The sequence below is a fragment of the Mercenaria mercenaria genome, chromosome 5, assembly GCF_021730395.1.
Source record: "Mercenaria mercenaria strain notata chromosome 5, MADL_Memer_1, whole genome shotgun sequence".
NCBI classification, from domain to species: Eukaryota; Metazoa; Mollusca; class Bivalvia; order Venerida; family Veneridae; genus Mercenaria; species Mercenaria mercenaria.
The window spans coordinates 59144600-59158208 of record NC_069365.1 but is presented as its reverse complement, the minus strand read 5'-3'; the positions used below and the strand labels follow the sequence as shown (position 1 = coordinate 59158208).

Sequence of the window (13609 nt, the reverse complement as noted above, 5' to 3'; positions counted from 1 at the left end):
ATACGGCAAATCTTAGTTTCTAAAAGATCTATAACTTTAACATAAAAAAGTTTTATATACAAATTAAAGCGTGACTGTAGAACATGAACGGAGCTGAAGCTTACATTTTAATCACTAAACATTAATTATATATTTGAAAACGTATTTAAATCCAAATCAAAATACAGTTTTTGGTTTACAAACTTAAAAGTTTGATTTATAAATCACTTAAATACATAATGTAACATTATATAATACAGAGTAAACATGTGGAATGTATTTATACTACATAAGTATATAATCATTATTTTGTAGCTGTTGAAGATAATTTTGGTAATCACCATTAACCGTCAAATCGATACTATTTTCCCGATAAAACGGGTTGACGGGACTGGGTACGAGATTTATTTCTTCATGCGTTAGCGCTAATATCGTAAGAAAACCTATAACTATAACCTATAAAGAAACAGTGCCCCACATAACATGAACCGGCGATTTGAAACTCTGTATGTTCCAATGCATTCGTATTAATAATGTACACTCGTTTCTTTATGTATAATGTATAGACTTTATTTGTTCAGGGCACGAAGATCGCTAATTTAAATGATTTCTATCTTTGTTATTGTTCAAATATCAAGGTTGTACAATATTTTAACTTGTGCTTATAGATTTGTGTAACGATTAATCTTTATTGATAATTTAACGTGCAAAACATTTTTAAAATATATACAATTGTGTAACTACCCGAGCTAGGACTCATTGTTTGTAACATAAGTGCAGAAAGGTAAGTTTTTCTTCTTCTTATTATTATTATTTGGAATGTATTCTATTATAAATGTAAACGTAAAACAAAATAATTTTATTAAGTCTATACATAAACAGAAACATGTATAACAGAGGTGTGTGAAGTTAGTGCGTAGCTTATGTTTAAGATCAACAAGTGTCGACCTGACAAGTAGATCGTAGGTCAACCAGCAATTATACCCTGACAATTTGTTCACTTGGATCGTAGATCAACCATTTAATATACCTCTAAAATGCGTTCAGAATAGGTTGAGCTGACTTGTAGAATCGCAGATCAACCATCTAATATACGTTGAAATTTGGTTCACTTGGATCGTAGATCATAGCTCAACCATCTTAAACACATCGACAATTGGTTAACCTTGGTCATAGATCGTGAATCTACGATTAAAGTCAGCCAAATGTTAATGTATATTGGATGGTTGATTCACGTTCTACAAGCCAGGTCAACCAATTTTAAACGTACGTTTTTGGTTGAGCCACGTAGTACAAGTCAAGACAACCAATTCTAAATATTCTTAGAATTTTGTTTGCCAATATACGACATACGAGCTCCGCGCCAACTTCACCCACTTACGTAAGTGGATTTGTTGGAGAGAAACTCATTTCCATTTCGTAATCTTTCAGGTAAATTCATGTGGAAACCCATTTGAACGATTTTGCGCTTCAGCTGAACTAAATTGTATACATAACATTGGCTCTTGATGCGTATGGACAGAGTAAGACTACTGAATCTAAAAATATACATTGCAATTTTTAATATTTGACCTGACAGATTGATCAATAAAGTCATCAGGGTACACGTCAAGTAAGCATTCATAATAAATATGTAACGGCAGCACAGATTAACTTAATGGATATTAAAATTTATTTAAAGTCACAGTTGGCGTACCTCGCTAAAGATATCAATGCTAGCACAGTTAATGCATAATGGAGATCATTGTTCATCCTGCCGTTTGTTCATCCTGCCGCTTTAAATCTGCTTTGAGATAGCAAATACATAGTTACCTAGAAAGGAAATGATACCTTTGGTATTTATATCATTTTTTAAATCTGAAATTTTGTATGAAGACTTATTTTTTGTTAATGAGTTAATTTTTTTCCTTTTAGACCGAAAAGCGGAATATGCGAAACATTGCTGTTTGATATTTTGATTAGGAAACAAAAAGGTACATATCACAAGATGGCAGATTCTGAAGGCGCTAAAGACGGCCTTGAAGAAAAAGCAAAGGAGCCTCAAGCAGATTCGGCCGATGTATCTGAGAATTTAAGAATGAAGTTAACGACAATGAATAACGAACTTCAAGATACTTTAAAAATAGTCGACAGCTACAAAGAAGACAAACGTGTAAGATATTTTACCTTTAAGATATTCAAAAATCCGTGAATCATGGAAGTACAATAGCTCTATAGTTATAGTAACTGCTCATTAATTGAAAGCTGTCAGTTAAAGAACCCACAAAGCAAAATTGAATTTAACGCTTTTAACAGACTGGTGAGCTTTTGAATAGTGTAATCGAATTTAAGAGAGTCTCTGCAATTCAGCGGTTAGTGACTGGTTTCACAAGCCGAAGGTCTTGGGTTCAAACCTTACATTGTTATAAAATACTGATTTATTCTTTTTGATTACACTTTTATTTTGATGTCCAGGGCAGGCAGGTGACGTCTTATTACAGATCCAGGCAAAGCCTTTGCAAATGACACATCGTCTTGTCGTGTAAAAAAGAGAATCAATTTTAAATTTTAAATTTCTTAATATTTGTTTTGTGTTTAAGGTTGTTTATAAACAGTATTTCAGTTAATCAAACTTGTGTTCCTGGATTCTGTACCTGTCATTACCTGCTCTCTGCAAGTAACTGTCGAATTTTCCTCATAAATCAGATGTGAAACACGAATGATTTTAGATACAGTGTCTGATATCAAATCGGCATTGAGAGCACAATCTTCTTGTGTGGGAATAAAGCGGTTTCACTATAAAGCTTAGTAGGCGGGCTTCTAATTTTTATAAATTTCATTATTGGAAGCGTAAAACTGTATGGAAGTGTAAAACTTTATATAACCATTATAATCTTGAGCAATATGTTATACAGGAAAACAAATACCTATATTCATGGTATTCTTTTTGAACGGAATACCTTAGAGAGAATCAAACCCATTAAAGTTTATTTTTTTCCATCGTATAAGTAACTATACCGAATAATATTCTCTTTGTGTAGATTGCGGTCAACACTAAAAATGAACTGGATGAATCAAAGAAAAAGATCTCGGTTCTTCAAACACGACTTTCGGAGTCAGAGTCTAACTGTAGACGTTATCGAAATGAAAGAAACAATTTAAGACAAGATATCGCAAAACTCATTCAGGAAAGAAAACAGATGATATCCTACGAAGAAGACGTACAACAACTCAAACGAGAAATTGAAATGCAGAAAAATAGGTACGATCGCAATGATAGAGAGTGGAAAAACAAGCAGACAGAGATGGAAAATAGATATGACGAAATCATCAATGAACAAAAACAGAAAATTGTGTCTGCTGAACAGGAAGTACAACAACTTACGAAAGAGTTGGAACTGCAGAAAAATGCACATGAACAAGATAAACGTATATTGGAAAGCAAACAAAAGGAATCTGAAGAAACAAATCATGGTGAAGATAAACAAGACAATAATGAATTTGAGCAGAATGAAGACGTCCTAGAAAGACGAGACGGGAAGATCAAAAGAAATAAGCTTAAGGGTATTTCAGACACGAACAAATATGGTTACATAGGAAAAAGTGACCTTAATGAAAGTTTCGAAGAGGGTAATAAACACTTTAGTGATGACAACAATGATGGACCGAAATTTGAGGAAACTAATCAAGATACAGAAGAAAAACAGAAAAATAAATCCGAGCAGAATGAGGAAGTCATAGAGAAGCGAGACGTCAAAATTATTACCCATGAGAATGTCATTGAAAACAGAAAATATGATGATATAGATGGAAAAGAAATAACAGAAAGGTTCGAAGACAGTACAACACAGCTACATGATGACAATACTGGCAAACCCGAGTCTGAGTTTGTATCTGAAGAACCTGAGACGAACTTTGATGACTTAGAAACAATGTGTGTATCTCGAAAATGCATTATCATATTCTTTAAAACTTTCAAGGGAAACATCTTCATTTTGTTTGGATGTAACCGAACTTTTTTATTTTCAAATGGCAGTAACTACATTAATATGTATAGACTCAAATAGCTCATATATAGAACAGCCCGCCCGCATAGCTCAGTAGGGAGAGCGTTGGTCTACGGATCGAGGGGTCGCGTGTTCGATCCCCGAGCGGGACGTATGTTCTCCGTGACGATTTGATAAAAGACATTGTATCTGGTATCATTCGTCCTCCACCTCTGATAATTCATGTGGGGAAGTTGACAGTTACTTGCGGAGAACAGGTTTGTACTGGTACAGAATCCAGGAACACTGGTTAGGCTAACTGCCCGCCGTTACATGACTGAAATACTGTTGTAAAACGGCGTTAAACCCAAAACAAACAAACAAACAAACATATATAGAACGTCAATTTCGGTTCTTGATGAATGACTCTTTGAAAATCTGATCACTTGATTATAAAGTATGACTTTTTATTTACCTTAGCGACTATACACTAATGGCTGATGATAACAAGATTAGATTTAATTACAGACTTCAGAATATAATGTATATTTATTTTGTTTCAGAAAGAAAAGCAAAGAGAAAGACAAGATAAACGATGTTAGAACAGATACCACAGATCCTAGCGATACAATTTTACCGAAAGACTTGGGGGTAAAATATGAAGAGCTGTATAAAACTCAGTGGTCCGGTGCTTTTGAAAATATTAGACAACATTTTGACAGCGAGGAAGAAACGATCGAGGCTCTTTTAGAGATACTTGAGGTTAGTCAATAAAAATAACATGTATAAAATACTTCAGGTAACATAAACATAAGATTACTAAACGTTTCGAATTTTAAAGAAGTATATACTTTTATTTATTTAAAAAATGAAGAAATTTTTTAAATAACACCGACTTTACTTTATCGTTTAAATATATGCCTATTCGCGCACTTCAAGGTGCATATATACTAATTAAATTGCTTACATTTCAATGATGATACTTGATTTATTGAAAAACAACTTTTGCAAATATATAAATAAATGTGACAATTTAATGAATAAGCCTATAAATCTATAACCGGATCGATTCGGATTATTTTTCAATATTTTGTATCATTTATTTTCTGATTTATTCTAATGTTTTGCATGTTCAAATCTTCAACTTGTTTTTAGGAGATACGGTACTTACACTGTTACCTTTCTTAATTTTTTGATAAATTTTTTAGATTAGCATTTAAATGACACTGTCATGAAATATTGTATTTAACATTGTCTAGCTACTGCGTTGTAAGTTAACACAACACCAATTTTCATTCTAATTGTCAGGATATAATGAACTTCTGCAAAAGCAAAGCCCAAGAACAAATCGATGATCTTTACAGAGTACTGACATTTTCAGCTGATCAAGTAAGATATCAATGTGCATGCCTTTGTACATTCTTATAAATGATCCACATCAAAACATTGTTGCATGTAAAGTTAACTTAAAATGATAACTGGGCCACAATATGTCTTATTATGTCGGTGTGGGAGACATATTGATTTACTCATGTCTGTGTGTGTCCGTGTGTGTGTGTGTGTGTCTGTCTGTCTGTCTGTCTGACTGTCATAAGTTTTGCCTGCGCTCTAAGTCGGACATTTAAATCCGATCTTCACCAGACTTGAACAAAATGTGTTTGCTGATACGTCCTCGGCCAAGTTCGATAACTAGCCAAATCGGCCCAGACACTTCAGAATTATGGCCCTTGAATTACTAAAAACCGCTCTGTACACACTTGTCGCACTGTAAATCAAAGAATTCTCATCCGATCTTCACCAAACTTGAACAAAATGTGTTTGCTGATACGTCCTCGACCAAGTTCGATAACTAGCCAAATCGGTCCAGGCGCTTTAGAACTATGGCCATGAATTACCAAAAATCGCTCTGTACACACTTGTCGCACAGTAAGTCGAACATTACTCATCCGATCTTTACCAAACTTGAACAAAATGGGTTTGCCAATAAGTCCTCAGCCAAGTTTCATAAAACTAGCGTAATCGGCTCAGGCACTTTAGAATTATGGCCCTTGAATTACTGAAAATTTCTCTGTGCACAAATGCCAGTGATACATGTGTTGGTGTATGGTTAACCCAGATACATAACTATTCAGATAATTAGACAGGTGTGGGAGACATTCGCTTTTCTCAAAAGCAGCTCAAGTTGTAAATTATTTTACATTCAATGATACTTGTCGTAATAATTGAAAAAGAAAGTCTATGTTTTGTTTAACATTTTTTTTTGTCCATATTTTAAAATCTGAAATTCTGAGTATGTCCTGATTGTTTTTAAAGAATGGTCCTAACATTGTATTATGTACGGTATATTAAAACATTTCTTTTGCAATAAGACATAATTAAGAAACATAAATATTATATATACATTGATCCTAAATCAAATTATTATAAATGAAATACTCTGTCTAATAGGAAGACGGAAATGTCACAGACAAGATAACCAAGCATTTGAAGGAATGTATGAGAGAACTCTCCTGTTTAGCGAAAGAATATCTTTACGGGGTAAATAGTTTTGGTCAGCTTGTTTTTCGTTTAGATTTTGTAATTGTCTTTGCATCTGTCTTACGCTCGGAGATTGTGAAGGCTTCATTGCTTAGTTGTTAATATCGTTGACTTCTTGTGGGTACGAACCGGCCCTACTCGGATTGTCAATAGAGCAAGGCATCCAGGTGGTCACGAACGTCTGTGGTTCTACCGAATACTCTATGTGCTTCAAATTACATCCGAAGACAACTAGGGTCTTCTTTTATTGTTAAAAAGAATGTATTTTCCAACATTGTCTCGGACTGATTAAACCCAATTTTCACATGATGATAAAATACTGTGAAAAAAAAATAATTTCGTGGACGTGCAATTTTGTTGTTTGTTCAAAATGGCTCTTTCATGAGGATCTGACTTCGAGGAGATAAAATTAATTAGACATTTACTTGTTCGTTGCGATTTAGTTTAATGGATTGAACAAAGCACGAAATGCTGGCTTTTTATGCCCCGCGAAAGGCGAAGCGGATATGGTAATGGTCTCCGCGAGTCCGTTCGTCTGTCTGTCATTCACGGTTTGAATTATAGCGCTTTTTTATTTAGTCATAACACTTGTGTCTGCGTAACTCCTGGCCTATTGAAAGGATATCGTTTGAACATCAGATATTGACAGAGTCTTATGAAAGAAAGTGCATTGCAGTGTATAAAGATCATAACACTGTCTTGCTTACTTTTAAAATTACATCCATTTTCAATAACTCATAATTATACTTAAACCAGGACCATAACTCAAAATCTATTAATCTGATATTACTAAGACTTCAAACAATGACAGATGATATTGCGAGGAAGTGCAGTATACAAAAACTATATTTGTTGCTTACTGTTTTAGTTATCTCCCTTTTCTTGATTTATTAAAAACAACTTCTGCCCGGAAGATAGCTCCAAAACTATTAAAGGATCTTTATTAAATCTTCACACTGTGACAGAGGTTTATATATGAAAGTGCAGTGTACAATACCAATAATTCAATTTTGCTCACGTTTAGCATTATCACCTTTTATTTAATAAAATTGTCCGAGGCATAATTCTTATAGTCTCATTTTATGTGAGGTTTATTAAATGTACTTGAAACTTTTAAAAGGAACGTTTTTAATGTTTACAAGCAAGGTGAAAGAACGTTACGAATTATAGTGAACAATGTACAGGTAGCTGCACTTATTAATGTATAAGTTTATATAGATGTTCAAACCCCATGGCCTTATTAAAATCGACTCCAACTTGGCACAACACATAGACTTACTTTTTCTAAACAATTGTCAATATCTGATTTAAATGGATGTTTTAGACTAGTTCTCTGTCAGGTTTCATTATATTTCAGTTATATCCATTAAGTTTACAAAAGAAATCCAGTCGAGCACTTCAATATCTTATGGACGTTGAGGATTTTGTGAAGGAGAGTTTTGAGCTCCTCTGGCTATTGGTAGTAAGTATACATTCGTTACGACTTAAAGGTTATTTTTTATATTTGGATAGTGGTTCTACGAGATAAATTTAAAATAAGATCATCGCAGAAATTTGCAATCCTGTACATTAAAAGACTTACTGAAAATCATAGAACCTCTAGTCGTAAAATGACATAAGACTTTCAGTCAGCTACAAATTAGTAAATAAGTTTTGATAGTTTTAGTTATTTGCAGGGACTTTGTATATGTGATAACTTTAAAGAATGTTAAACTGAGAATAGCATGCCGTTTTAACAATGTGTACGAAATTTTATCCAGCTTTATTTCCATTCAGATTCAGGATCCACCGGTCGTATTCCATCCTATAGCAGAGAAAGGTGATGTTCTTGATTTAGATATATATAAATCTTACAAGACGACTGGGCGATATATAACATTTACAGTTTTTCCAGCGTTGCTCTTGCATGAAGATGGTCCTGTTTTGGCAATGGGTGTTGCTGAAGGTGATGACCAGCCCAAAACTAAACACAAACATGATTTGAGAAGCAGGAACACAAACACACCGAAAGATGTTGATCAGAAGATTAAGGATGAACATGATTATCGCGACAGAGATCATTACTTTCGAAGAGATGAACTGAAATATGACGATAGAGATGATTTCGTCTCGAGGAATAAAACACTTATTAGAGACAGCTACGATCACAGTTCAAAGAATGAACACGGTTTTGATGACATAGATGATTTTGTTACCGGAAAAGAAATGAGGAATGGTGAGAGAGATTTCATCTCCAGGGATCAGGATAAATTTCGTAATAAAGTTAAATTTGTCCCAGAAGATGAAATGAGCTTTCATGATAGAGGAAATGTCGTCTCCAGGCATGACATGAGGTTTGGTGATAAAGACAGCAGAGGGCAAGGCAACATAGATGATTTCATTCTACATGAAGAAACATCTGTAAGCGACAGGGATGATTTCGTCAGACGGGATATAAAAGACTTAAGCAAAAGAGTTGAGTTTACCTCAAAGGATGGAGGAAACTACAGTGATAAGGGTAATTTCATATGACGTCACTTTATGAGAAAGACTCTGCAGAAATATATCGCAATGAATATGCAAATAGGGAGAGTTACCACCGAGCAAAGATTGCAGAAGAGGAGAGTCAGGCGTACTCACAATCAATAATAAAAACTAAATCGAGAGGTACAACAAATGTTTGGAAACCATCATATGGATATGAGAGAGATCCAACCCCAGATGAAATGAGACTATATTTCCAATATATTGACCGCCATGATCATACTGGTGCTAGGGATGTCCTAGGTCATGCTGCATACATGAGATGTTTGCGAAACGACCAAAAGAATCATTTGTATTATTGACATTACAGTATTCTTTATTTCCCAGACCCCAAACATCATTACAATTATTTTGCATAAGAACAACATCATTTTAAAGCAAAAGAAATGATAGTAACACCATCATTGATACCCTTATTCATTAATTCTCTTTTCGCTATGAACGTCAAAAATATTAAACGATTTAACAAATTGTAAATTGCTTTATGTGTAATTATTAGAATATTTTATTCGTATTTTTTGTGTAAAACATATTGATTGTGTGTTCTGTTGCTTAGGCGGGCCTAAAACGTTTTGTTTTGCGTATCCCTACCTACCCTAAAATTTTATGGCCTTGGAGCAATTTGTTTCCATCTTTTTAACATGAAGTTGCGAAATTGCACTTTTTATGCTTTAAACAAGGTCAGTGATGTTAGAAATCAGCTTATTTATGCTCTAAAAGCACAACCCCCTTATTTGTATTCTTTTTTGACATAAAAATAATTTCCGAAAGTCCCACGTAATACAAAAAAAAAATCCAAAACGCCTTAATACTGTGAAATCAATTGAATTTATGGAAATGAAATTTCATGGTTAGACGCAACGATACGCAACGATACGCAACGACGAAACCCACGAAAATTAGTTTGCACGATTTCTAATAATTTTTTAGTAGTTGACTTTCATTAAAAACAGAATCTGATAAGTCCTGTTTGAATATATAAATATAATTTTCTGCGGTTGAACGAATGTGAATTAGAAGAAAATTATTTTTCATTAGTCGAATAGTGTGTCCAGTAGGCGGTGATTGTGCACGAAGATTTCGTGTTAAATGTAAGGTATTTTAATTGTCATTCAGCTTTGGGCGATCGACGGGACTTTATCAATATTTCATTCCGGTGTGTATTGAAATGGATGATAATTTACAACGCGACAGTTCTTCGTCGCCATCTTTAAATTCACAAAACATTTCTGTTAGTGATCAAATGAAACTTGTTTTGGATGAACTGAGAACACAAAGAAGGGACTTTCTAGATCTGAAAGAGGAATTACAAGGTAGTTCTAGAACTGTTGTCAGTGAAGTGAATAAATTGAAAACTGAGAAAAACATTGTTTGGAAATTTCAAGGCAACAAGATTCAGTACGAGTTTAATAACAACATTGATGAGTCAGTGAAACAGGTTCAGTGGGCAATTGGACACGGAAAAATTGACTACGCCTCTGAAGTTTTGACAGAAGTATTAAACAAGTTGGAGAAACGCAATAAACTCATTCGAGTTCGGCCGGCTGGGACACAGTAAAATTATACGAAAGTAATCCTATTGCCAGTGACGAAGAAGATGAGGCGAAAATCAGCAAAGCCGAAAATCGTGCTCTTAAGGTTTCGATGGAGGCCTTGAGAAACAAAAATCAAACAACACCAAATCATAGAAAGAAAGAGTTGTTTGACATGAAAATTGAACAGCATGTAAAACATGTATATTAATTTACGAAACAAGTGTCAGTATACTGATATAAATATTGAATTCCGGAAAAGGGCTGCCTAAAGGGGCTCCACTTCCGGACAGTTAAACGCCTTTAAAAACTCACCATTTTCAAAGAACAGTTACACATGTTCGTTTTGATGCATTTGCAATAGCGTGCGAGTGGTGAAATTTCGCATAACAAGGTGGAACACAGTTTTCAGCAATTGTTTATCTTTATTTATTTACAAATAGCATTCATTTTCAAAGGGAGACAACTGTTCCCGATTATTTTAAGTACAAATGACATTCATTTTCAAAGGGAAACAACTTTTTCCGATTATTTTAAGTAATCATTGAGAAAAAGTTGTCTCCCTTTGAAAAAGAATGCCATTTGTAAAGAAAAAAATGTAAACAATTGCTGAAAACTATGTTCCACCTTGTTACGTGAAATTTCACCACTCGCACGCTATTGCAAATGCATCAAAACACACATGTGTAACAGTTCTTTGAAAATGGTGAGTTTTTAAACGCGTTTAACTGTCCGGAAGTGGAGCCCCTTTAGGCAGCCCTTTTCCGGAATTCAATGTTTATATCAGTATACTGACACTTGTTTCGTAAAGTAATATACATGTTTTACATGCTGTTCAATTTTCATGTCAAACAACTCTTTCTTTCTATGATTTGGTGTTGTTTGATTTTTGTTTCTCAAGGCCTCCATCGAAACCTTAAAAGAAAGAAAAACGGCCAGTCTGCTTCGAATATTAAACGGTCTGCGACTACTAAATTCCCTCAGGTGGATTTTATTGCTCCTGCTCGACCTTTCACAAGGGGCCAGGAACTTCCTACAACACCAATTTTACCCGATTTCGGCAGGGGAACTTCTTTTCGACCCTCTTTCGGAGCCTACAGTTATGGTCCACAGTTCACTGGGTACAGCCGCCCCAGGTCCATGCTTCGCCTATGGAAGCTTCAACCATTTCCGTCGGGACTGTCCGTTCACCACCCGTCCAGCCGGGAACCAGTCAGCAGCCAGAAAGTAGCTTTACATTCAAAGATGAGTATGATTATGACTTTAGTAACTTCACACATGATTTTTGTGAGTACGAACAGGGACTGAAAAATATTATTGTAAGGGGTAGGTTGAGAAAAAATGTACAATTTTGGTGTGGTATAGGTGCGTCAGAATTTGTTTTAGATGTTATAAAATTTGGCTATAAAATTCCATTTTATGCTACGCCACCTCGCTCAATCAATAAAAACAATCGTTCAGCATTATTGCAGCCAGAATTTGTTAGTTCAGCAATTCAGGACCTTATCGACAGATCTTTGATTCAATATCCCTGGATAGTTAATCCTTTGACCGTATCAATACAAAATAATGGGAAAATGAGATTAGATTTACGTGAAGTTAACAAGCACTTATGGAAACAATTTGTGAAATTTGAAGATTTACGCATAGCTTTATCTTATTTAGAAAAAGATTTTTATATGTTTAAATTTGATATTACAAGTGCGTATCATTTCATAGAAATTTCTGAACCTCACACTAAATTTCTGGGTTTTTCATGGACAGATAAGAATATTGTAATTCAGTATTTCAAATTTCTTGTTCTACCAGTTGGTTTATCAAGTGCATGTTACATATTTACAAAGGTAACAAGATCGTTGGTCGCTGAATGGAGGGCTGAAAGTAAATACATTCTTATGTTTTTATATGATGGGTTCGGGTGTGCAAGTAATTACCACAATACAGAACAATTAAGCTCACAGGTCAAAGAAGATCTGTTGCTTTCAGGTTTTGTTCCAAATGCTACTAAATGTATATGGAAACCAGGACAGAATTTGCAACTCTTGGGTGCTATTTTTAATTCTAAAGAAGGCAAAATTAGTATTTCAGTACAGAGAATAGAAAAGGCTAAGGCAACAGCCTCGCAAATTTTGCAAGACTTAAAAACACACAGACGTGTTACTGTTAAAAAAAATAGCCAGTTTCGTAGGACAAATCATCTCAATGTCTATTGTCATTGGTCACGTGACTCAAATAATAACAAAATATTTGAGTGCTGATATTTTACAGGGTCGAACTTGGGATTCATATATATCATTGTCTGTAGAAAGTGTCGAACAAATTAAATTTTGGGAAAGGCATTTAGAAATTGTTAATGTTAAAGATATATATCAGTCACACATGTGTTCTAGGGTAGTGTATAGCGATGCTAGCACCTCGGGCTATGCTGGTTACGAGGTTAGTATAGTAAATGGCATTTCACATGGGATGTGGTCTTTAGATGAGAGTCTTAAATCCTCCACTTGGAGGGAACTGTCAGTAGTTTTTTCTGTTCTCAAATCTTTAGTGCACGTGCTAATGAATCTAATGAATCAACGCGTCAAGTGGTTTTCTGACAACCAGGGCGTAGTTTCCGTAGTCTCTAAAGGCTCTATGAAAAAAGATCTTCAAGATTTAGCGTTTAGAATTTTTCAACTTTGCATGCAGCATGCTATCAGTTTGGAAGTGGAATGGATTCCCCGTTCGCAAAATGAAAAAGCTGATTATCTTTCTAAGATAATAGATTATGATGACTGGGGTATTTCTTCCGCTATATTATCTATCATACAGAATAAATTTGGCGCTTTAAGCATTGATTGGTTTGCGTCAGAACACAACGCAAAATTACCAAGATTTTATTCCAAGTGCTGGAATCCCGCGTCTTTAGGTGTAGACGCTTTTACTGTTTCCTGGTCGTCAGAATTCGACCTGTTTGTTCCTCCAGTCTATCTAGTGAACAGGGTTTTAAAAAAGATGCTTGTTGATAAAGCACAAGGCATTTTGATCATCCCATTTTGGCCGTTATTGTTTCAAAACGGATCCTTCATCCCGAAT

At 34.7% G+C, this 13609-nt stretch overlaps 1 protein-coding gene across 2 annotated transcripts; it reads left to right on the top strand.

The window, feature by feature from the left end:
* Nucleotides 1-555: 555 nt before the first annotated feature.
* On the top strand, nt 556-9459 carry LOC123558453 (golgin subfamily A member 6-like protein 22). 2 transcript variants are annotated; one of them, XM_053543711.1, is made up of 9 exons: nt 556-763; nt 1411-1502; nt 1894-2131; nt 3000-3892; nt 4508-4706; nt 5253-5333; nt 6393-6482; nt 7840-7944; nt 8259-9459. In XM_053543711.1, exons 3-9 carry the CDS (start codon nt 1967-1969, stop codon nt 8991-8993), a joined length of 2268 nt encoding a protein of 755 aa, XP_053399686.1. In that variant the 5' UTR covers nt 556-763; nt 1411-1502; nt 1894-1966; the 3' UTR covers nt 8994-9459. The 2 variants fall into 2 exon arrangements, with proteins under 2 accessions (XP_053399686.1, XP_053399687.1); XM_053543712.1 differs by lacking the exon at nt 1411-1502.
* Nucleotides 9460-13609: the final 4150 nt, after the last annotated feature.